Below are 20,342 nucleotides of genomic sequence, written 5' to 3' on the forward strand. Positions count from 1 at the left end.
GTGATTTCTTGAATGAATTACGTCTCCACTAGTTCCGAGAGCCCTTACTGCTGAGTGGGTGATCGCAACAGAATAAGATAATCACACCACTTACCTCCATGCTGCAGACAGACTGCACATTCCTCAAGGCTCGCTCGAGGGCTCCAACCTGGGTGGAAAGCTGTAAGGTTCTGTCCTGCAGCTGCCTGTTCTCCCCTTCAAGAAAGTTGACTCTGCCAGAAAATAAAGGAAGATATTCCGTCAACACCGGCGGCTTCGCATTAATGTGTTCCAGACCAGGAACATGTTCTCCCCAGGTTTGTAAGGGTTTCCTCCAGGTGCTCTGGTGTCCTTCTACAGTCCAAAGACATTAGCCCTGGTAGGTAAATTGGCTTCTGGGAAAACTGGCCCTGGTGTGAGTGAGGGCGGGTTTGTGTCTGTCCTGTGATGGACAGGTGTCCCGTCCAGGGGTGTAGTTCTCTTTAAAACACCTTTGACTTATTTGGGAAGTGTCTATATCAGACACAGAAATACAATCCAATCTGCCCGATGAGGCAGAGTGATAAGAGCCTCCGCCTGGCTGGTCTTCATTAATATGGTTCTTGTTGGAGTTCTGGTATGACGATGAATACGTGACTATCTTTGCACATCAGCATGACATGGAATTGAGCAGCCTGCCTAACTCCACTTGCATTCCTACCTGCTGTAATAAGCTTTCGGATTGCTATGACAGAGGTCCTTTGTTTCCAGCCTACTTGTAAATCCTGTACCTAGGACAGCTGCACCCGGATTAGGGTTTCCTTTGACTCTGAAGTCACTGGCGTTCTCAAAGCAACTGCTGCAAACCCGACGCTGTTTTGATCCATCTGAGGTTTTACGAGTCCCCTAAGCTCTTACACAAACCAACATTAGATGGCTGTTTCAGTCTCTATGCCTATTTTTGAGCTCAAGCTGCAAAACAATATATCTGATCCCCTGCCATCTGTTTTCTCACACCCCACTTTGGCATCAGTACTGATTAATCTGTTTAATAATCTACCCAGGTCTTTCCATTCATCTTTTATCTACATACAAATCCCTGAACTTTACAATGTGAGAAATGTCCTTGAGAGCTACAGTACGTTTTTTTTTTTAATCCAACCTTGCTCTTGATTGATTCACTGAATTAATTATTGCCTTAAAATTAAAAAGAACATTAGTCAATGACTGAGAACACCTATTACACCTAACTGACTTGGTGAGCACCGAAAGGCCTGAGGTCACTGATCTTTGATTTGAGGGCATGAATCTGTTTAGTAAATGTTCTGCTCATACTGTATGACTGAAGTTGCTAAATCAACTGATAATTTCACTGCACTTCTGTTGTGCTCTAGACTAATAACACCTTAAAGTGCACTCAACATTGAGAAACCCAACGTGAAAAGAAAATCTTTGATCTTATTCCATCTGTTTTGCCTTTCTTCTGAGATAAAATAAACACGTAATGTTGCTAAAGCGAGGAAGAGAGTGCTGTTCCTCTCCGATCAACGAGGAGCTCTTCTGTGGCTGCGATCGGCACCTGTGCTGGATGGTGGAGGTTGTGCGCATGTTCATGTGGCCGACCTCCTCCTCCTCGCTCAGCTTCTTCAGCAGATGGCGTTTCTCAAGGAGCAGCTTCTCATTCTCCTCAGTGACCTTCTTGATCCAGTCTTGCTCCTGTGTATAGCGATATACAGTAGCTTCTGTTATACTGGGCGATTCTCGAAAAGAGTAGGGGTGTTACCCTGTGTCCTGGCCAAATTTCCCCCTGGCCTTTACCAATCATGGCCTCCTAATAATCCACATCTCTGACCTGGCTCCATCACTCCTCCCCTGTTCTCCTCCCCACTGAGAGCAGATGTTTGATGAGCGTTCAGGCGCACTATGGCTGCCATTGCATCATCCAGGTGGGGCTGCACACTGGTGGTGGTGGAGGCGATCCCCATTACCTATACAGTGCTTTACGTGCAGTGTTCAGAAAAGTGCTATATAAGTGTAAATGATTGTTATTATAACAGTGAAACACAAAGCCCTCCCTTGTTCGGGTGATTCAAAACGTCACGCCCAGGGAAATGAACAATCTCAGAGTCAGGCAAAGGTTGGCTTGAAAATCAAGAGATGTTCTGATATGTAGATATGCTATATCACTTTCCCCGTCCAAAACAATCCTCCTACCCCAGCTTTATCGAGATCCTGCAGAAAAACTGGGGTGAGACTGAACAGCAGTTAGTTCAAAACCTTATGATCACATCATATTTAACAGTTACAGCAAGCTTAGCACTAGGGGGAGAACCAGGCTGTACTACACTGAGGAATAGTCTTTTAGTATGGTAGGGCTCTGCAGATCCACAACGCTTACCCTTTAGTAAAATATCTAGGAGATGCAGGTAGTGGGGTAGGGAGGGAATAGCTCTCAGGATGTCTAACATCCTTTTCAAAGCCTACCTGAGATCAGATTTTGGTGATTTCTGCATAGCTTCCAGTGGCAAAACAGAAACGAGTTAATCAGCATTAAAAACAAACAAACATAATGCCTGAAGTTTGGGCATTTCTTCCTTGGTACACATAGCTTTAACGCTCAGAATATGGGAGGCAAAGCTGCTCCACTTTAGGATCAGCGTTTTAGAATCAGTCGTCTCTCTGATTACCAGACTAAAATGTTTCAGGAGGCATTAAATGCTGCTCGTTTTCCAGCAGATTCACTCCACCTTCTCGGCCAGGCTGTGGGCCAGAGCCAGGTCGTTCTCCAGCTGCTGAATCCTGCCGTCTCTCTCCGAGGTCTCCTTCACGAAGACCTGCTTTGCCTTACGCAGCTTGGCCTTGTGCTGCGCCTGCTTCTCATCGTACTTCCTGGAAGGAGCAAGTACACAGGAGGTCACTTAAAGGATCTACTCAAAAAAGAGGATCAAAAGGATGTACAAAACGCTTATTCCAAGCTCTGGAGAAGCTTGGTTAGCAGCATTGAATGCAAGTAATTAGTCTGGGACTTGTTTGCCTTTGCTACGTGCGTGGAGTTGGCATGTATCACACCTGAAGAAGGCTCCACGGCCGAAATGTTGTGTTTTCCTTCTTTTTTTCAGCATGGAATAAACCTATTACTTGTTCCTATGTATTACACATGTTCACGTGGGTTTACTCAAAGTACTTTGGCTTGTCTCCACAGTACCAAGACATGTTGATAGGTCAACAGGCTTCTGGGAAAACTGGCCCTGGTGTGAGTGTGTGTGTTTGTGTCTGTGTGTGCCTTGTGATGGGCGGGCGTCCTGTCCAGGGTGTACCCCGCCTTGCTCCCATTGCTTGCTAGGATAGGCTGTATCGAACCTGTAATGGAACAAGCTGAGGTATGTTTTAATCTGTCTTTCAGCTTTTCAGCATGGGATTAACCTCTACATTTTCTCCATTTAGAATATGATGCTCACTTCTGATCACCTAAGTTTTGGCTTTATCCTGAAATGGATAAAGCACTTAGAAAACATATGGATGCCCTTCTTATGTGAAGAACCTTAAGATTGTGTTAAGTGTGGTTGCTTGATGTGTCTCTGTCTAATTTGACGATTTTATTTTGTTGCCTGACAGAGGCCCTCCCACACACTCTGAGTGGAGCCACGCACCTGACTTGCAAATCCAGCTGCTGCAAGACCTGCTGAAGTTCTTCCTGTAGCCTCTCCGACTCCTGTTGGCATGACAACAGCTGCTCTGCGAGGTTCTGATTGGCCTTCTGAGTATGCCGGTGCTAGGGAACAGTGCAGATTAAGTGCCAAATCTGGAAGCAGGGGCTACAGATATGTTTAGCAACAGTGAATATATAACAGGAGACTGGCCGAGGCTACAAAACGACTCTTTAAAACAGGGGTTTTCTTGATTGCAGCCCCGGATTGGTCGAACTGTGCTGCCTTCAGTTTATTAACCTTTCTGACAGATGGCGTGGAGAAATGAGATTCAGATTGGAAATAAATCTGTTGTTGCAGTTGGTGATGCCACAGTTAACCCTCGGGCCTCTGCATGCCTGTCAGGATAAAAGCACCTGTGGCATCGCCAGCTAAAACCCTTCTTAGATTTCAACGGTTCAAGGCTGAGCCGCTTCCCCTCAGACACCTGGCCTCGTGCACTGATCTCCCCAGTGAGGGGACAGGCGGGGGGCGGCGGCGGCGCCTCTCACCTCCTCCTCCGCCGCGCTGTGCTCTGCCTGCTGGACGCCCAGGCGGGCCTCCTGCTGCTGAAGCCGCAGCCCCAGCTCGGAGGTGGCGCGGGTCAGGGACGCCTCCCTCTCCCGGAGAGACCGCGCCTGCTGCTGCAGCTCCTCCTCCCTCTGCTCCAGCCGCTTCCTGGGAGGGCACAAGTACGATCGCACTGTGTGTAAATATTGTGCAGATGTCGGGTCACCACATGACCAAATTACAGCTCTGCTTCTGAATCAGTAAAGAGGAGGACAACCAAATACCATCCAGGGGTAAAGGGAAAGGCCTATGCTTACAGGCAAAAATAACCAAACCTTTTCAGTCTCTAAAAGAGAAGACTGTAAGATCACTTTATTGGCCATATACAATTTCTTGTATTAGGAATTTGTCTTTTCGCATACCCTAACTTGCTCCACGAGACACACAGAGAAGCTTGGGGGCAGAGCGCAGGGTCAGCCATTTATACGGCACCCCTGGAGCAGCTGGGGTTTAGGGCCTTGCTCAGGGGCCCAACGGAGTAGGATTCCTCTGCTGGCTGCAGGATTTGAACCGGCAACCTTCCAGCCACAGGCGCAGATCCTGAGCCAAAGAGCCACCGCACCGCACCGCCCTGTGAGGGGCCCCGATACCCTCATTCAAAATTATTCAGGTATTCAGACATTCAATGTCATCCCAGTGGACTTTTTCAGAATTAGGAGTTAAATGTGAACCAAAAAACACAAGCAGAAACTGTGTGTAAGTGTGTGTAAAACTGAGAACGGGAGACACTTCTTCGCCCATAGGGGTTTGTGAGTATGGAACAATCTGCCCAGCCATGTTGATGAAGCCGATACCCTGGTTTCTTTTAAAAAAGGCTGGTTGAGGTACTCAGATCAATTAGCCACAACCCAATGGACTAGATAAGTCGAATGGTCTCCACTCGTTTGTAACTATGTTTTTCTGATGCTCTAGTCGCCTGTTTGATCTGTCTGGACACACCTACTTTTATACAGCTCTATTTCCAGTTCACATCTGTTCTCTCTCCCACTAGGAGACCTGACAGGTGCTGCGAGAATTTGTAATTAGCCCTTTCTGAGCCATCAAGTGTCTGAATAGTGCTGGGGAAGAAGTCTGTGCTTCAGAATTCATTGGCATTTATTGTTTCAGCCCTGTATTGTTTCAGTCTACAACTTTTTGTACAGCATACTTCTTGAACATCTCTTTACAGGTATGATCCTCTATTACTTTTTTTCTTTGCCTTGTCACTTGTGACTGTGGAATTTAAATTGCTTCTTTATCAGTGTACCTAGAATTTCCTATCTTGAGGGATTGATAATGGTACATTCCCTGGAGCACATTTGAATGTTTGAACCATTTCTTTAATAAAGTGCTAGTTAATGGGACCATAACTTTAGATAACACTGTTTACACAGTTCACTACTCAACATACTGAGACTGACACATACTGTACAATGCCACCATTGAAATGGGAAGAAACAAATCATCATATAGCAGAATAAGTTATGGATTTGCGCAAATTCTAATGACGTTATAGTGTAATCATAATAACATTCTACTGTGGAAGTGTAGTAGAAGGCTCCTGAACTGTACAAAGACCTAAAAAGGAGAAAACACACTGAAAACATTCAGTCTTCGAGTATATCATCATGGTTAAGGTCAAGAAATAAGGCTACTAGTATGGTTGCCTAGAAGAGACCAAAAGTGTATCTTCTCACCCCAGGTTATTACAAAGGGGTGTTTTTGGAGCCCTTCCCTTCAGACAGGGAAAATCAAGACATCAGGACAAGCCAAACTTGGCAAAAAATGAGCCCAGTATGATAATGATCCTCAGCATACATCCAAATCGACAAAGGAATGGTTAACTGCACACAAGGTTCCTGGGTAGCCGTCTCAGTCTCCAGACCCCAGTAAAACTGAATATTTGTAACTCTTATTCAAGATGGGTGTTCAAATAGAAACCAAAAAGACTGAAGGGACTTTAAGGGAAGGAAAGAGCAATTCTACAGGAGGCATCTAGCCAGTGCAATCCCTGCCAGAGGAAGGCTTCATACATACTAACTACAAGGGGGTGAATAAATGTAACCTTCATATTGTCTGGACTTGCATTATTTATGAAAAACATGACGGCTGTGCGCAATGCTACGATGATTACGTTTAAACATTGTACTAATTTCTTTAACAAGAAACATGATCTAACCTGTAAATCTTTCTGTAATATGATCTTAGCTGTTCACCGAGCACATTTGGAGGTCACTGTATACTGGTTTTACCAGTATATAGGTACCACTACTATCAACACTATCAACACAGTATTTTAGTTCCTGAACATGAGAATCTACAACGAATATGTGAGATATGTCTAAAAGGAGATACAAACCCTGCCCCCAGCTCAAGTGAGCAGCAACACAGCATCTATTTGTATATCTGCACACCTGACACTGCTGTCTGCCGAGAGAACGTGGGTAGAAGTTCTAATTATGTTTTCTAGTTTGCGATTTTGTTAACAGTGACTCACCCACTAGGAGCTGTTATTTTTAGCTGTGGCAGTTACATCTGATGACGAAAAAATGGAGGTATGTATGACAGAATAATTACTAGGAAATACAGTGCAAAACTTGGTAAATAAAATATTTAGGATTACTTGAAATCAGGACTAGTTTTCTGCTGCCCAGAACAATTTTTGCCTGACCCCCTCAATTAATTTTTAGTTGGTTTTTACCCATACCTACGTTTTGCAATGTTGTCGCTTAAAATTTAAGAAAAGAAACAGAAACAGAAAGAAACAGAAGAAAACTTATAGTTAGTGAAATAAAACAATATCTTACTAGGGTATTTATTTAACAGGTTAATTTATTTCAGGTTAAGCTATTCATGTAATGCAACAAAGAAAAATGTTAGTGTCTTCCAGTGTGCCTAATTCCTCAAAAGGTAAAGTTATCATATTAACTGAATTTTTCTACTTTTAATATTTACATAGTCTTTTAATATTTCAATTACATCTCATTTTTTGCTGTGGTACTTTCAATTAATATACATGCTAGTCCTGAGAAACGATTCTGGGACATGGTAGATCTCAAATAATGTTTTATTAGTTTCATTTTTGAGAAAATGTACTCACTAGAAGCTTCTGAAACTAGTAATGTTATCATAATGTGTAATCCAATTACATTGCTTGGGGTAAAAAAATATTTCTTGCTCTAAATTCTAACAGATTTACAGGAGGTGTTTTAGGACTTATTAGATCAGATAAGGCTGCCAAATCATCATACATTTCTTCTCCATCAATGTCAGCAGCGTTATCAGTACTGACCACTAAATGATGGAATCTGTCTTCAATGCAGTATCAGCATGCAATCGCTAAAATCTCTCTTCATGTTATACATGTTATAGCCACATCCAAAATACAATGGATTATCAGAAGACTCATAACAAAACTGGCTTTTCTTCTTTCGAGCACGAATGGTTTTTGAGGTGCAAATATTGGTCGGGAATCAAAATCCTTTGACATTACTGCAGCTTTGATAGTTTCTTCAATTCCTTCAACTGAACAATATATATTTTTTAATATTTAGAGTTTCATTCAACACTGCCTTTGCTTTTAATATGTTTGTGATTATATTCTGCACTTTACAGCTGTCTTGGACATTTCACAAGGCCTAATACTCCCCCTTGCACCTTTAGCTAAAATATTTTAAAAAGTGCTACCCTACTAATGATGGAGAACTGTTGTCTTTTCTTGTCAAATTGTCAAACAAATCTGTGTTTTATTTAAAAAATATTTTTAGCTGAGGATGCAAGGAGAATACAAACAAATTCGAAAGAGAAAATTCGGGGGTGACTATAATTTTCATGGAAGTTGCAGATATTGGTCACTATTGGAAATTCTCTGTGATAACTGAATGAGGGACTTAACTGTTTACTCGTTGTGGTTTGACACACTCAAAACACTTGAATTTCCTGAAAATATCAATGGGTAAAGGTTTTGCTGAGAAATTTGAATTTTACCTGAGTTGATGTTTACATGGGGATATTTAAAAGATTATCTTTCTAAAGAGACTATCCACACAGATACCTCTTCAATTCTGGACCTGGGGTGCTGTCTGTGTGGAGTTCATATGTTCTCCCCATTTTTGTGTGGGATTGCACTGGGTGCCCCGGTTTCTTCCCATAGTCCAGAGATGCACTGGTAGGTTCATGGGCTTCTGGGAAGACTGGCCCTGCTGGGAGTGTGTGAGTTGTTGTGTTTGTGTTCGTCTGCCTGGCCCGAGATGGACCCTGGGTTGCACCTGTTGCTTGCCTGGACCTTGAACTAGATAAAGCTGCTAGAAAAAGGATGAAATGAATATATGGCCTTTTAGTACATAACCAGCACACGATTCATATGTTCGGTTAGTCCTTGGAATAGGTTCTGGCGTTACACGCAGGAAGCTGCACCTAACACTACTCTCAATATCTTAATATCTCAATATCTCAATACTTCACTATCTCACCATCTCAATATCAATGACTCGCACTCCCAGGCCTGTGCCAGTGAATTGACAGTGTTTTTGTGTGGGTGGGGGAGGGGGGGGGGTGACACTACCTCTGAAGCTGCTCCTCTTGCAGTTTGGCCCTCAGGGCCCCCAGGGTCTGGGCCATGTCCTTGGATTCCCTGTGCAGCCTGTCGGCCTCGCTGGCGCGGGTCTCCTCCAGACGCAGCTGGTGCAGGGTGCTCTTTAACTGCTGCTGGAGCTCCAGGACCTGCCGTTTCAGCAAGAAATGCAAGAAAGAGTGCGCATTATTCTCTCAGAGCTTCCTATTTTTATCTAGGCAGAGAGTTTTTCCAGAAGTGCTTTATAGAGTGTCTTTGTGAGTTAAAGCCTAACATGGGAGGCACGGGCTGCAAGGAGGGCTACACCCTGGGTGGGATCTGGTATCCTGGTAAGCATGTTTTTGGACTGTGGGGAGAAACCAGAGTGGCCAGAGAAAACCCTGCTGGGCATGGTGAGAGCATGCAAACTCCACACAGAATGCACAGAATACCGTACATTTAGTCCTTATTATTTAATGGTCAGCTTCCTGGCTGACTGCAAGTGTTTCTCCTAGGGACTGAATGAATAAGTACAATACCAGCAGCCATATCACCCTGCAACTCACAACTGGCAGCCCACTGAAGCTCAGCAGGTGTAAGCCTGGCCAACACCTGGCCCAGATTGTGGCATTAAAGAACAGACCTGGCGCTGGATCTGAAACTGGCAAGGACTGCCTGCTGGCCACTCCCAAGGGCAACTGTCATTAACCCAGTCAAACAAATTGTCGTGTAAGACTCGACCACAATGAACAGGAGGCACTTTGCTTTCACAAAGGCTCATATGAAGTCTGGACCAAGATATGCAGCAAAGCCAATATCCCAATGTCTTTCAAGAAATGACTGGATGAGATACAGACAAATGGTCTCCTCTCATCTACAAACTTTCTAGAATTAAACCGGGCTGCCTGGAATTGAAAGATCTCCATTTATTGTTGAACGATCCAAGAGATGCTGAGTTTATGTTGTTGGACGTCGGTGAATCAAAAGACAATGACATCGCACAACTTAGCATGCAAGACACCGCAATGACCAAAATGTCTGGGAGGAACTGACGGATTTGATTCCTCTGGACACCAATGTAATCTTGTGTTTGCAAAGGCCAGCGTCACCTTTGAGAAGCGTGGACTCGCACTAAGCAAGCCTTGCATGCTGGTAAGAAGGATGAACATTCAGTGCTGGGCCAAAGCAAGGGCTTCACCACACAACCGGTGGACAAACAGTGTGTTTCAAGCTGCCTGGGGATTGAAAGAAGTAAGGGCGAGTGTGGAGATGATCATTCTGATGGGGGCCTCCGCCGCTCAGGTTATTTTATGAGCTGGTAGCCGCGTCCTCCAAAAGCCGTGAAAGTGTTCACTACAATGATGTTTGCTGGCATAGAGGACATTGCTGAGATGTTTCTTTTGAGCTCTAGACCCAAGATGTAGTAGCAGCTTTAACAAGAAAGCTGCTAAGTTCAGGGCTCATCTGAACGGCCAGTTCCTCCGCAAAGTCCTTGTTTCGTATTTTGACAGTTGATTCAATTTTGACATGCTGAATCTACAGTTGCAAAGCTAGAAGCAAATCAATAACCCTGCTGTGTGGCTATAAGCCTTCCTGAGCTTTGCACAGCTCTGAACACTAACTGGTACATGATACAATCAGCCCCCTCCTGGCAAGTTCCCTTCAAAAGTTAAGGGACAATTTTATACAATGAGGGCCAAAAAATGCAATTAACTTTCAATGTGATCCTGTATCCTTACTGAAGAAAGATGTGAGGACAGGTTTAAATTAAATCCTTTTCTGTATGAGGTTTAGACTTCTAAACAACAAGCTGGAGTTTATGGCAGGAAAGGGGGTTAACTGATAAGGATTCCAGATGCGAGCTAAAACCCAATGGGGACGTAATCTTAAACTGACCATTTGGCCAGGGTCTCTTAACTGGCCAAATACCATGACCCCCTCCCCCTCTTTAACATAAGAATGAATGATGTCAGAGCAGCAAGGAAGGACTATATTAACCTAAAGTTTGTACCGGCACTTTGAACAATACTTCGGTTTTGTTGTTTCTTGCGGGAAACAAGACTTCGGCTTTATTGTTCCGTGCATGCAATAAACTCATCTGTTTAACTTCATCTCGGGATCCAGAACCTTATTCTTTCTGTTACAACACTAACAGAATATGACTTCTCTTCTCACGTCCACAAAGTCCTCCACAGTATAGATGAACAGCAGCTTTTCATTAATTCATTTATGCAAATCTCAGAGTGAAGAGTGAGTTTAAGGGCAAAGAAACACAGCAATGTGGACACGTAATCTGCATGAAGAGAAGTAGCTAAAACTCAGAAAACTATCCTAGTGCTCTCAATGTTTGATTCAACGTGTCCATGCATTTCCAGCCATTCAGTCATGCCAGAGAGCATGAGAAGCCATTTTGTTCACCAGCAGCACAAACTAATCAAGCACACATTTGTGACAATGTCAGAGCATACATATAAATCACACCTACTATATGAATGCAAACAGCTCACAACTGGGACTATAGCATGGTTTAGCTTTACATAAAATTAAACATTTTTAAAACAACGACGTTAAACAAAAAGGCATTATTATAAAAGTGCCCAGGAACTCAACACCCTTCTCCCATTCTCTACATAAAACACTTTTCCTTCGTTTATTTTGTACAAAAAAAAACAACAATAAAACAAAATATAATAAAAACGACAACTTCATTCTATTTGCGATATTTCTGAAGCTCTAGTAAAACACACCTCAATTTTTCAGCCTGTTTATAATTTACAGTTGTTGTTTATGCTACCCAGTGGGTGGAAAAAGCTGGTGGTTTAGCAGTCTGCGGCCCTGTTGGACCTTTGTCTCCCATGTATGCTGAAGTGTCTGGTTCAGCACTGCACGCTGGCAAGACACAACACAAGCAAGGCCTCCTACTGAAAGACACTGCTGCAGCGTTGCTAGGCTCCTTATTAGAGCTGGAAGAGATCTTTTGCAATCCCAAATCCACAATTTGCATTGGTTTAGCATTAAGACCTATTAAAAGGATTTGGCATGCACGCTTCGCGTGTGGCCTCTTCACCATATCTCACAGCAAACTGACATAACAGTAGTAGCACTGCATGCTTTAATCTCAGTGATTAAACAAATACTACACAGGCCTCCTGGCTTATGTACAAAAGTACACAACATCAAAGCAGTACGTCTGCACTGTTCTCAAATTACCCAGTAAAATACTACTGAAGCAAGTTGGCATTCGGACAATATTCTCCTTAAGCACATTTTATAGGATGCTTATAAAATGTCACTGTATTGTTAAAGATATGCACCATGTTGCAATGGAATTTTTATTATTTCATTTGTAAGCAGGTTCTCCAGGAAAACAACAGACACTGAATACCCCAGTGCAGCCTAGTTTTCAATTCAATTCAATTTATTTTTATATAGCGCCTTCCACAACAAGGTTGCCCCAAGACGCTTAACAATGCAATTGACAATACAATTGACAATTTGTCAATACAGAACAGAAGACCAGAAGACAACAGAGGGGAGGAACTAGAAACTCCTTAGTAAGGAGAATAAAACCTCTAGGGGTCCAAGGTCAACTGGTACCCAACCCCTTTGGGCATGCTAACATTACATAATTAAAACAAAAGGAAATAATGAGGGTATTAATCCTTCCATCCATCATGTCTTCTGTGTGTTTGTACTCCATGCAGATCTCTGTAGACCAGTAAATTCTTCCTAAAAGATAGCTATATCCCCGATGTCCCTCTTGGATCCATGGCAGTGATGCAGCATCCAACTCAAGATGGTACCTAGCCTGAGCGCTATCCAGACAATTTCCATGCATGCAAGCCATTATGGACACATGGTGGTCACACTGAACTCATCTATGCACCATGAGTGCTACATGCTCTCCGTGGTCCCATTCATATGCGTGCTTAATGTCACTGCTCCACAAAGCTCTGATTGAACCGTTTACGCCAACTAACACCACACTTTCCCCCAGAACTGGCTCACGACTAGGCTCTGCTTCGATGTGATCCATTCCTTACCTTCTTATCGGCGGCGAGAAGCCGAGCTCTCTCCGAGCACAGCTCCTCCTCCAGGCTGTGCTGGGCCTGCCGGCTCTGGCAGCCCCTGGCCATCTCGAGCTCCAGCTCTCTGGCCCTCTGCTGAACGCGCTCCAGCTCCCCGCCCAGCGAGGCGCTGCTCTGTTCCAGCTGGGTCAGCCTGGCTTGGGCTTGCTTGAGCTCAGCACACACCTGCTTGCGACAGCAGGGCAGAGCGATCAGGCCTACTTCTGCAAGCTAGTGCTAGTTTGACAAGAGAGCATCCATTAGTCAATTTTTTTAGTTCTTAGAATGTCCAATAATTTTGTGTTCAGGACCCCCTGAGTTACAGAAACCACAGCTGTAACTTGGGGGAAAAAGGCACAGTATAAGGCCTTATGAACAATACAGGGACAGGGAGAACTGCGGTTCCTCTGGTTTTCTTCACTGCTATGCATGCATACATCCTAAATGCAACACAACATGCAGGTTATTCATTATTCTTACAAAATATAACTTTACAGCACAAAAAACATAAAACAATGACTGCTTCATTCTTCTTCACTGTCCTAACAGTAGACTCATTAACTCCCATGAGTCCCCTTACAAAGCCTGGTCACCCACTTCTATTCTCCTTTCTAAAGATATAAGATTTCTTGTCCCTTTTGCTCTTTCTCAGTCTCCATAATAAAACACAAAACTGACACTGGTACAGCAGCTCCTGTTGAACAGGCTCCCCGATGTGTCTCTTATCTAGACAGACAGGAAGTTGAGATAGAGGTGCACACAGTCTGTCCTGAAGGAAGGACCGCACTACACAGTTTTGTAGGGATTATTGCCAGTTTAATGACATTACATTACAAAAGATTACTGCCCCTTGCTGATTTTATTATGAGATAAATGATTATTCTGGGTTCAAGATTAGTGCATAACATTTTATGATTCAATGATTTTCTTAATCAAAAACAATGTTATCCATTTATCTAGTTGGATATCTTATCCAATCTGTTATCCAACATGTATTTGCATATCAGCACACGGGACTCTGCTATTATTTGGGGATTTTATTCACAGTATTTGACCTCTGAAAATTTGTGGTATTAGCTGTGGCTGGCAGATGTTTTGACTATAAAATAAGGTATTCTGATAATAATATTTGAGGGAACAAAATGCAAAATACATATGTAAATTCTCATGAAGTATACAGCTGCCAAATACGCCACTGAACACTGTGCAACATGGCACGGCTGAAAAACAGGACACTATATGTATTTGGCTATTCCTTCGACCTGCGCTGCGGCTCCTAGCGCAGCGCGCTGGTCTGTGGTCACTAGGGGTCTGGGTTCAACTCCCCAGACTACTCTGTGGTCGGTGATGGTCTGGGTTCAAGTCCACAAACTGTAGAGACTTGGGTGGTGTGGTGGCTCTGTGGCTAAGGATCTGAGCCTGTGGCTGAAAGGTTGCTGGTTCAAATCCTGCGTCTGGAAGAGGAATCCTACTCCGTTGGGCCCCTGAGCAAGGCCCTTAACCCCAACTGCTACAGGGCCGCCGTATAAATGGCTGACCCTGCGCTCTGACCCCAAGCTTCTCTCCCTGTCTGTGTCTCATGGAGAGCAAGCTGAGTTATGCGAAAAGATAAACTCCCAATGCAAGAAATTACATATGGCCAATAAAGTGAACTTATCTTATCCTGATTGGGTTCTCACACCACACACAGCTCCAGATCAAAGGTTATATGAATACTGCAATCAAATACTGCGTAGCACACTTAGCTTAAGCGACAAACACTTACTGAAGGCATCACAGTCACAATTCCCTTTCTGCTTTTTCTCAGCCTCAGAACTGATGCCTATGGGCTGTGCTCAAGAGCAAAGCTACTGCCTTAAAAGGAGAACACACAGAGGGACCGAGCGGCGTCTGCTCGGCGCGACAGCTCCTGAGGGAGGGAATGGGAGGCTGGTGGGATGTGTTGGCAGGATGCTCACAGGCAATACGAGCATGAGTGGCTTGAAATTGGGGGGAAAAAGCGCGGCATAAGCCGAGGAGACAATTCCAACCTGCGGCCAGTGAACACAGGAAGGAAGCCGTGGAAACATGGATTTTGCGGCTGGCGATAGATTGTTGTAGTGCCAGGTGTGTCTTTATGTCCCCAGCTCACACCCACCCCAGCATCCACACAAGGAGAGTGAGGAAGGGCAAACAGACGCCTCTGGGCTGTCCACCCCTCCAGCCCTTTGTCGATTGATACACTACAGCAATAGAGAGGGGGTTCAGTGCTGATTGGAAGGGAGGTGTCCCCCTCTCTTTCTGAGAGTGTGGTGCAGACACATGACATGACCAAGGGGTCACAGTTTGGCTGGAAGCTGAAAGAGCTGACTTCATCTCTGCTCCTCCAGTGCTTACTTCTGACTCCATATCATTCCCTGCCAGGAAGGGATTGACAAAGCCAATCCTGACTTCAATTTCTCACTTTCAACAGAAACACACTGATGCTACTTCTCTGACAGCTCAAAGTCCAAAGATCTCCACTGCATACAAGATACAGTAAGATTAAGCAAGAATCCCATCTGACTAATCCCTGCTGTGCTCTCCCTCTGAACCCCAGGCTCCACATTAGGACAAATAGTTGATCAAGGCTGAGCTCAGCTTGTGCTCAGGCCCTGTACTGACTAACTGACTCAGACGCCTCATTCATTATTCCTTTTTAAAAGGTGAAAGAAATTCATTCAATAAAATTGTATTGTTGATGGACAACTACGCCTGCACTTCTCCATTGCTCACCTTCTGACTCAATAGCATTCGGGTAAGCACTGCCACACAGAGATGAACCGATTCCTGATTCACGACACAGCAGGGCAGAGTAAAAGAACGGCAGGGGGATTGTACAAAATGAGGGACATAACGAGGTAGAAATACCACAGTTATACTGGCTCTGAAAGTCACCTTTCAACCTGGAACAGGAGGAAATTAAACAAGGCTGTTGATATTCTGACAGGGACTAACAAATCCAGCCCTCTATTTCAACAGAGAGAGACTGATGTTATATTTATAGCTGAATGGGTCACAAAAATCAATCAGATTTGCTGTTCGCATTTGGAAAGGTGACATCACAGAAAATCTACAGAGAATAGGTTTAAGGTCTTAAGTGCTTTCCTAGCTGAGCGTTTACAGGCAAGTAAACACAGGCAGTCCATCAGGGTTCTCTGCTTTGCAAATCATTAGAGGCTTCATTAGGCCAAGAAGACAGGGAGGAAGGGAGATTTAGTCTGGAGTCATATTCTTTCATTGAGGATGCAGGGTATTTCTCTTGCTAGCCTGTAAAGGTGTTAGAGAGTGCTTTGGGTTACATGGCAAGCACAGTGGTTTTCTCGGTCTGTAGAACACAGGACTTTGAGATGCCTTGTTTTGTATACAGAGTAATGTGAACGTCTACGTTGTTTAATGTTTTGTGTCGTTTAGTTTTGTGTTACTTTATTGTTAAAACATTTGTCAGATTTTATTACTCCATTGCCGTGGCTTTTCCAAAGAATATAAATTCCTAGTAATTCCTCAAAGTGTTAGCCAGCACCTATGTTTGTTTATTTCAATTATTTTATTTCTCACTCTTAAGTACAGTGCTGTAATGCAATTTGTAACCCTGCATTTGGTGATAATTAGATGCTTTGCAGTTGTTTTCACGCGCAGCTACTATAACTGCGTTTACCCTCAAGAAGTGAAAGCTTTAAAGATCGCTGCCGTACCCTCAGCTTCTCCTGGTCCAGAAGAGCGTTGTGCTTCTTCAGGTCCAGGTTTTTCTCCCGCTCGTAGCGCAGCTCCCTCTCAGCCGAGGTGAACAGGCTCTGGGTCCTCTGCGCGTCCTGGCGGATCTGCCGGCACTCCTCTCCCTTCTGCTGGAGCAGGGCATCCTGGGACTGAGACGCACAGGGCGGCACAACGCGCGTGTCAAACTCCCGCTCACACGCTCTCCCATCAGAGAGTACGTCCACTCTGTGCAACTCTGAACAGTTTTCATTAACCGCCCTTGGCACGGAAAAGGAAGGATGAACTCTCCATGCAACAAAATCAGAATAAAGTAGTTGAACCACCTACTCTTCAACTGAAAGATACCGGTGACTATTTTCTGAATAGTGGATCTGAAAAGATTAAAATCTCAAAGAACTGCATGAGTGTGATATCAGCCAAACCTGGTGTATGAAAAAAAAAATATCTAAAAAAGTGTCCTGGAGCAGTCAATAAGGAATGTGGCAGGTATACCTATTTGTAAATTCATCATTAATACATAAGTAAAGTGGTACACGTTTACAGTAAAAGGGGTTTCGAGAGGTGTACCTTAGCCCGTGCCTGGGCCTCGCTGATCTGGGCCTGTAGGGCCAGCTGGTGCTGGCTGGCAAGTAGGCGTTCCTCTTCCAGAGTGGTCTGGAGTCTGCCCATCTCCACCTTGAGAGACACTAACTGCACACAAGACATCTGCTCAGCAAGGCAGCAAGAACAGTGGGGGGAAAAAAAAAACTGTGGTTGTGTCTCGATCTTGACTGACACATCAGAAATCCTGGAACTCTGGAAATAGTGTTTCTTCAGGGTACCTCAGTTAGTAGGCAACAGATTACAATGTCAATGTCTACGATACCACTCCTAAAACTTCATGACATACTACAAAAGCCTGAACACAGCTCTTTTAGGAAATTTCGTGTTGATTGGTGTTCTCAATGAGCACGGTTTCAGGGTTAAATAGGTTGAGAGTCAGGAACACCCAATTAATTGGAGCCGAATCTGTTAAAATGCCAGTGCATTCAATGCCCAATGCAAGATTTAGAAGAGTATAAGCAATTTATTTTAACGTTTTGCTTTTAGGGCAATTTAGACAACATTTCCATTTAGGGCAATGCAGTGTATACAGCCATATCTGCAAGAAAGATAACATTTAAATACAGTACCACATTTCCTAAATGTCACTTCTGTCCTAAAACACAGCCATGCCATCAAACATCCTTTATGTTTTCTAACCCTGACCCTAGCTAAGGGTTTGGGGAGGTTAGGGTTAGGGTTCAGATTTTCTTCACAGAATTAAATACAACCTTTCACTCATTTGAGGGGAAAATGTAACTCAGAGCATCAAAATATATGTTTGAAAAGACTAAGCAATCTTTCCAAACCAAAGAAAATGTATCAACTATGGTACAATTGTATTTTTTGACAACAATCCTGTTTTTGGAAATTTCGTGTTGAATGGTGTTCTCAATTAGTATAATTTCAGGGTTAAATAGGTTGAGAGTCTGGAATACCCAATAAATCTTAGCTGTATCTGTTAAAATGCCAGTGCATTCAATGCCAAATGAAAGAGTTAGAAAAGTATAACCAGTTTCTTTCAACGTTTTGCTTTTAGGGCAATTTAGATAACATTCCCATTTAGGGCAATGCAGTGTATACAGCCATATATGCAAGAAAAAAAAAGTGATAACATTGAAATACCACCTTTCCTAAATTTCATTTCTGTCCTAAAACACACCCATGCCATCAAACATCCTTTACAGTTCTCACTTCATTTGTCACTGAGAATCACAGAAAAATCGGACTCCATTCAAAACCGAGATGTACCAAGAGATCTTTCGTAGGTGAAAAGACAGATTGTACTAAATAATTATGGCAACAAAGCAAACAGCTGAATTATAAATTCATAGTTTTGTGAAATTTAACTTATACAGTAACATAATGACATAAAACTATTTCAGTGGTTCAGGAAACATATCAGAAAGTTCCACCCTGCAAGGCAGACATAATATAGACAGTGAATCTGCTGCAGAGGTTTAAAAATGAGGTGAAAATGATGGCTTATCAGAAGGAAGGCCTCCACAACAAGGGCACAGAAATCTACGTCTTAGCTACTTAACACTGCTCCCATAGACAAGACTGCAAACCACCTTCACATTCATCCAAAACGTCCATCATTGTAAATAATCTATGTGCTAAATAATAAAAATTATAGTAATTGTATGAAACTTCATCCCAAAGAACTCCCCTCAACCCACCTGGGTGACACACAGGAGCCATTATTACATCACAGGAAAGTGCATTTACAATTGAGAACAGGAGACACTGCTTTCGCCTAAGAGTTGTGGTAGTCAAGAACAAGCACCCAGCCATGCTGCTGAAGCCGACACCCTGGCTTCCTTCAAGACATAGTGGGATGAGACCTTTGGATCAATTGACTACCAAACGAGGCTAAATGAGCTGAATGGCCTCTTCTCATTTCGAACCGATTTTATGATCCTATGTTCTTATGCACCAGCAGCACACGGTGCAATGATATGAAGAGGGTGGGGAAATAAGAAAGTGCTTCACCACTTGAATTAAGGGGGCAGTTTATGTAAACCAGACTGCAAGATCAGACTGGAATTGAGCCAGGATACCAGAATTAATGACCCCGCTCTTATGAGACCTCTATTGACCTTATAATAAGAATAATAATGCTCACCTCACACCAGTTATTAGTAGGGAGGCAAACACAGGGATGAAGCTAATTCATAGATGGGGATTATTAGGAGGCCATGATTGGTAAAGGTCAGGGGGAAATTTGGCCAGGACACCACCAGGGTTAACACCTCTTTTTGAGAAATGCCCTGGGATTTTAAATGGCCACAGAGAGATAGCCCACTAACACCTCTTCTGGCAACAGTACACAAGAGTCTAGGTCTATTCAAGAACAGTTAGGCACACGTTAGCTTAAAGGGGGAACCCCAGAACGCAATTGTGCATGGGTCACACGAGGTGAGGTGCGGGGCCGGGCCGTACCTGGCTGGCCCCCTCGTCCCTGGGCCTGTCAGGCGGGGCGGAGCCGAGGTCCCGCCCCGCCTCCTGCCTCAGCCTCCGGCCCTCCTCCCTCGCGCTGTGCAGCTGCTCCCTCACACACTGCAGCTCCAGGCTCAGCCTCTGCTTCTCCTCCTGCCGCCGCAGCCGGTCCTGGGCGCCCTCGTTCAGCTGCTTCTGGAGCTCCGCCAGCTGGGCGCGGCCCTCCGCCAGCGCATCCCTGGTGCCCGGACACAACACAAGCCCGTCTGTCTCTCACCACGAACTACTGCAACCCCAAGCGCTAGTGCTCTGCTGAACACTGATACTATATACTGGATATGAGAGTAAAGTAGAGTAGTTTATTGCCATATGTACACGTACATTGGAATTCTTAATCGCGCTGATCTCTCGGGACACACACAGTACAACAGACAACACCACACAAGGTAGACGACAGGAACAATAAATATATTGCGGAAAAATAAATATGCAGCAGTGAGACCGAGAAAGAAAAAAAAAGTAAAAAGTGCAGAGTGCAGATGTGTATTGAGTCTGAGGCCCTGCAGTTAGCTGTTGTATTATGTGCACTGCAGTGGGATAGAGTCTAGTGAGTCTAGTCTAGTGGTCTGTGCTTTAATAGAGCGGTACTGCTTGCCAGAGGGTAGGGGGGAGAACAGTTTGTGGCCGGGATGGCTTGGATCCTGAATGATGGATTGGGCTTCATTGCGACAGCGGATGGTGTGGATCTCACCAATTGATGGTAAATCGTAT

The 20,342-nt window shown here is 44.0% G+C and overlaps 1 protein-coding gene across 4 annotated transcripts in view; it reads right to left on the reverse strand.

The window, feature by feature from the left end:
• The window catches only part of LOC148641909 (uncharacterized), a 62,836-nt gene that overhangs the window by 8,504 nt on the left and 33,990 nt on the right, over positions 1 to 20,342 (reverse strand). For 3 of the 4 annotated variants that reach the window (XM_088616754.1, XM_088616753.1, XM_088616751.1), the window contains 10 exons: positions 19,575 to 19,809; positions 17,115 to 17,252; positions 16,526 to 16,696; positions 12,789 to 12,998; positions 8,758 to 8,915; positions 4,157 to 4,322; positions 3,609 to 3,730; positions 2,706 to 2,847; positions 1,538 to 1,674; positions 95 to 212 (listed from right to left, as the gene is read on the reverse strand). In XM_088616754.1, coding sequence (XP_088472880.1) covers positions 95 to 212; positions 1,538 to 1,674; positions 2,706 to 2,847; positions 3,609 to 3,730; positions 4,157 to 4,322; positions 8,758 to 8,915; positions 12,789 to 12,998; positions 16,526 to 16,696; positions 17,115 to 17,252; positions 19,575 to 19,809 — 1,597 coding nt within the window. The remainder of the gene's footprint in view (positions 1 to 94; positions 213 to 1,537; positions 1,675 to 2,705; positions 2,848 to 3,608; positions 3,731 to 4,156; positions 4,323 to 8,757; positions 8,916 to 12,788; positions 12,999 to 16,525; positions 16,697 to 17,114; positions 17,253 to 19,574; positions 19,810 to 20,342) is intronic. The other variant, XM_088616752.1, reaches the window with a different exon arrangement.

This window comes from Lepisosteus platostomus, chromosome 23, assembly GCF_059453375.1.
Source record: "Lepisosteus platostomus isolate fLepPlt1 chromosome 23, fLepPlt1.hap1, whole genome shotgun sequence".
Classification (NCBI taxonomy): Eukaryota; Metazoa; Chordata; class Actinopteri; order Semionotiformes; family Lepisosteidae; genus Lepisosteus; species Lepisosteus platostomus.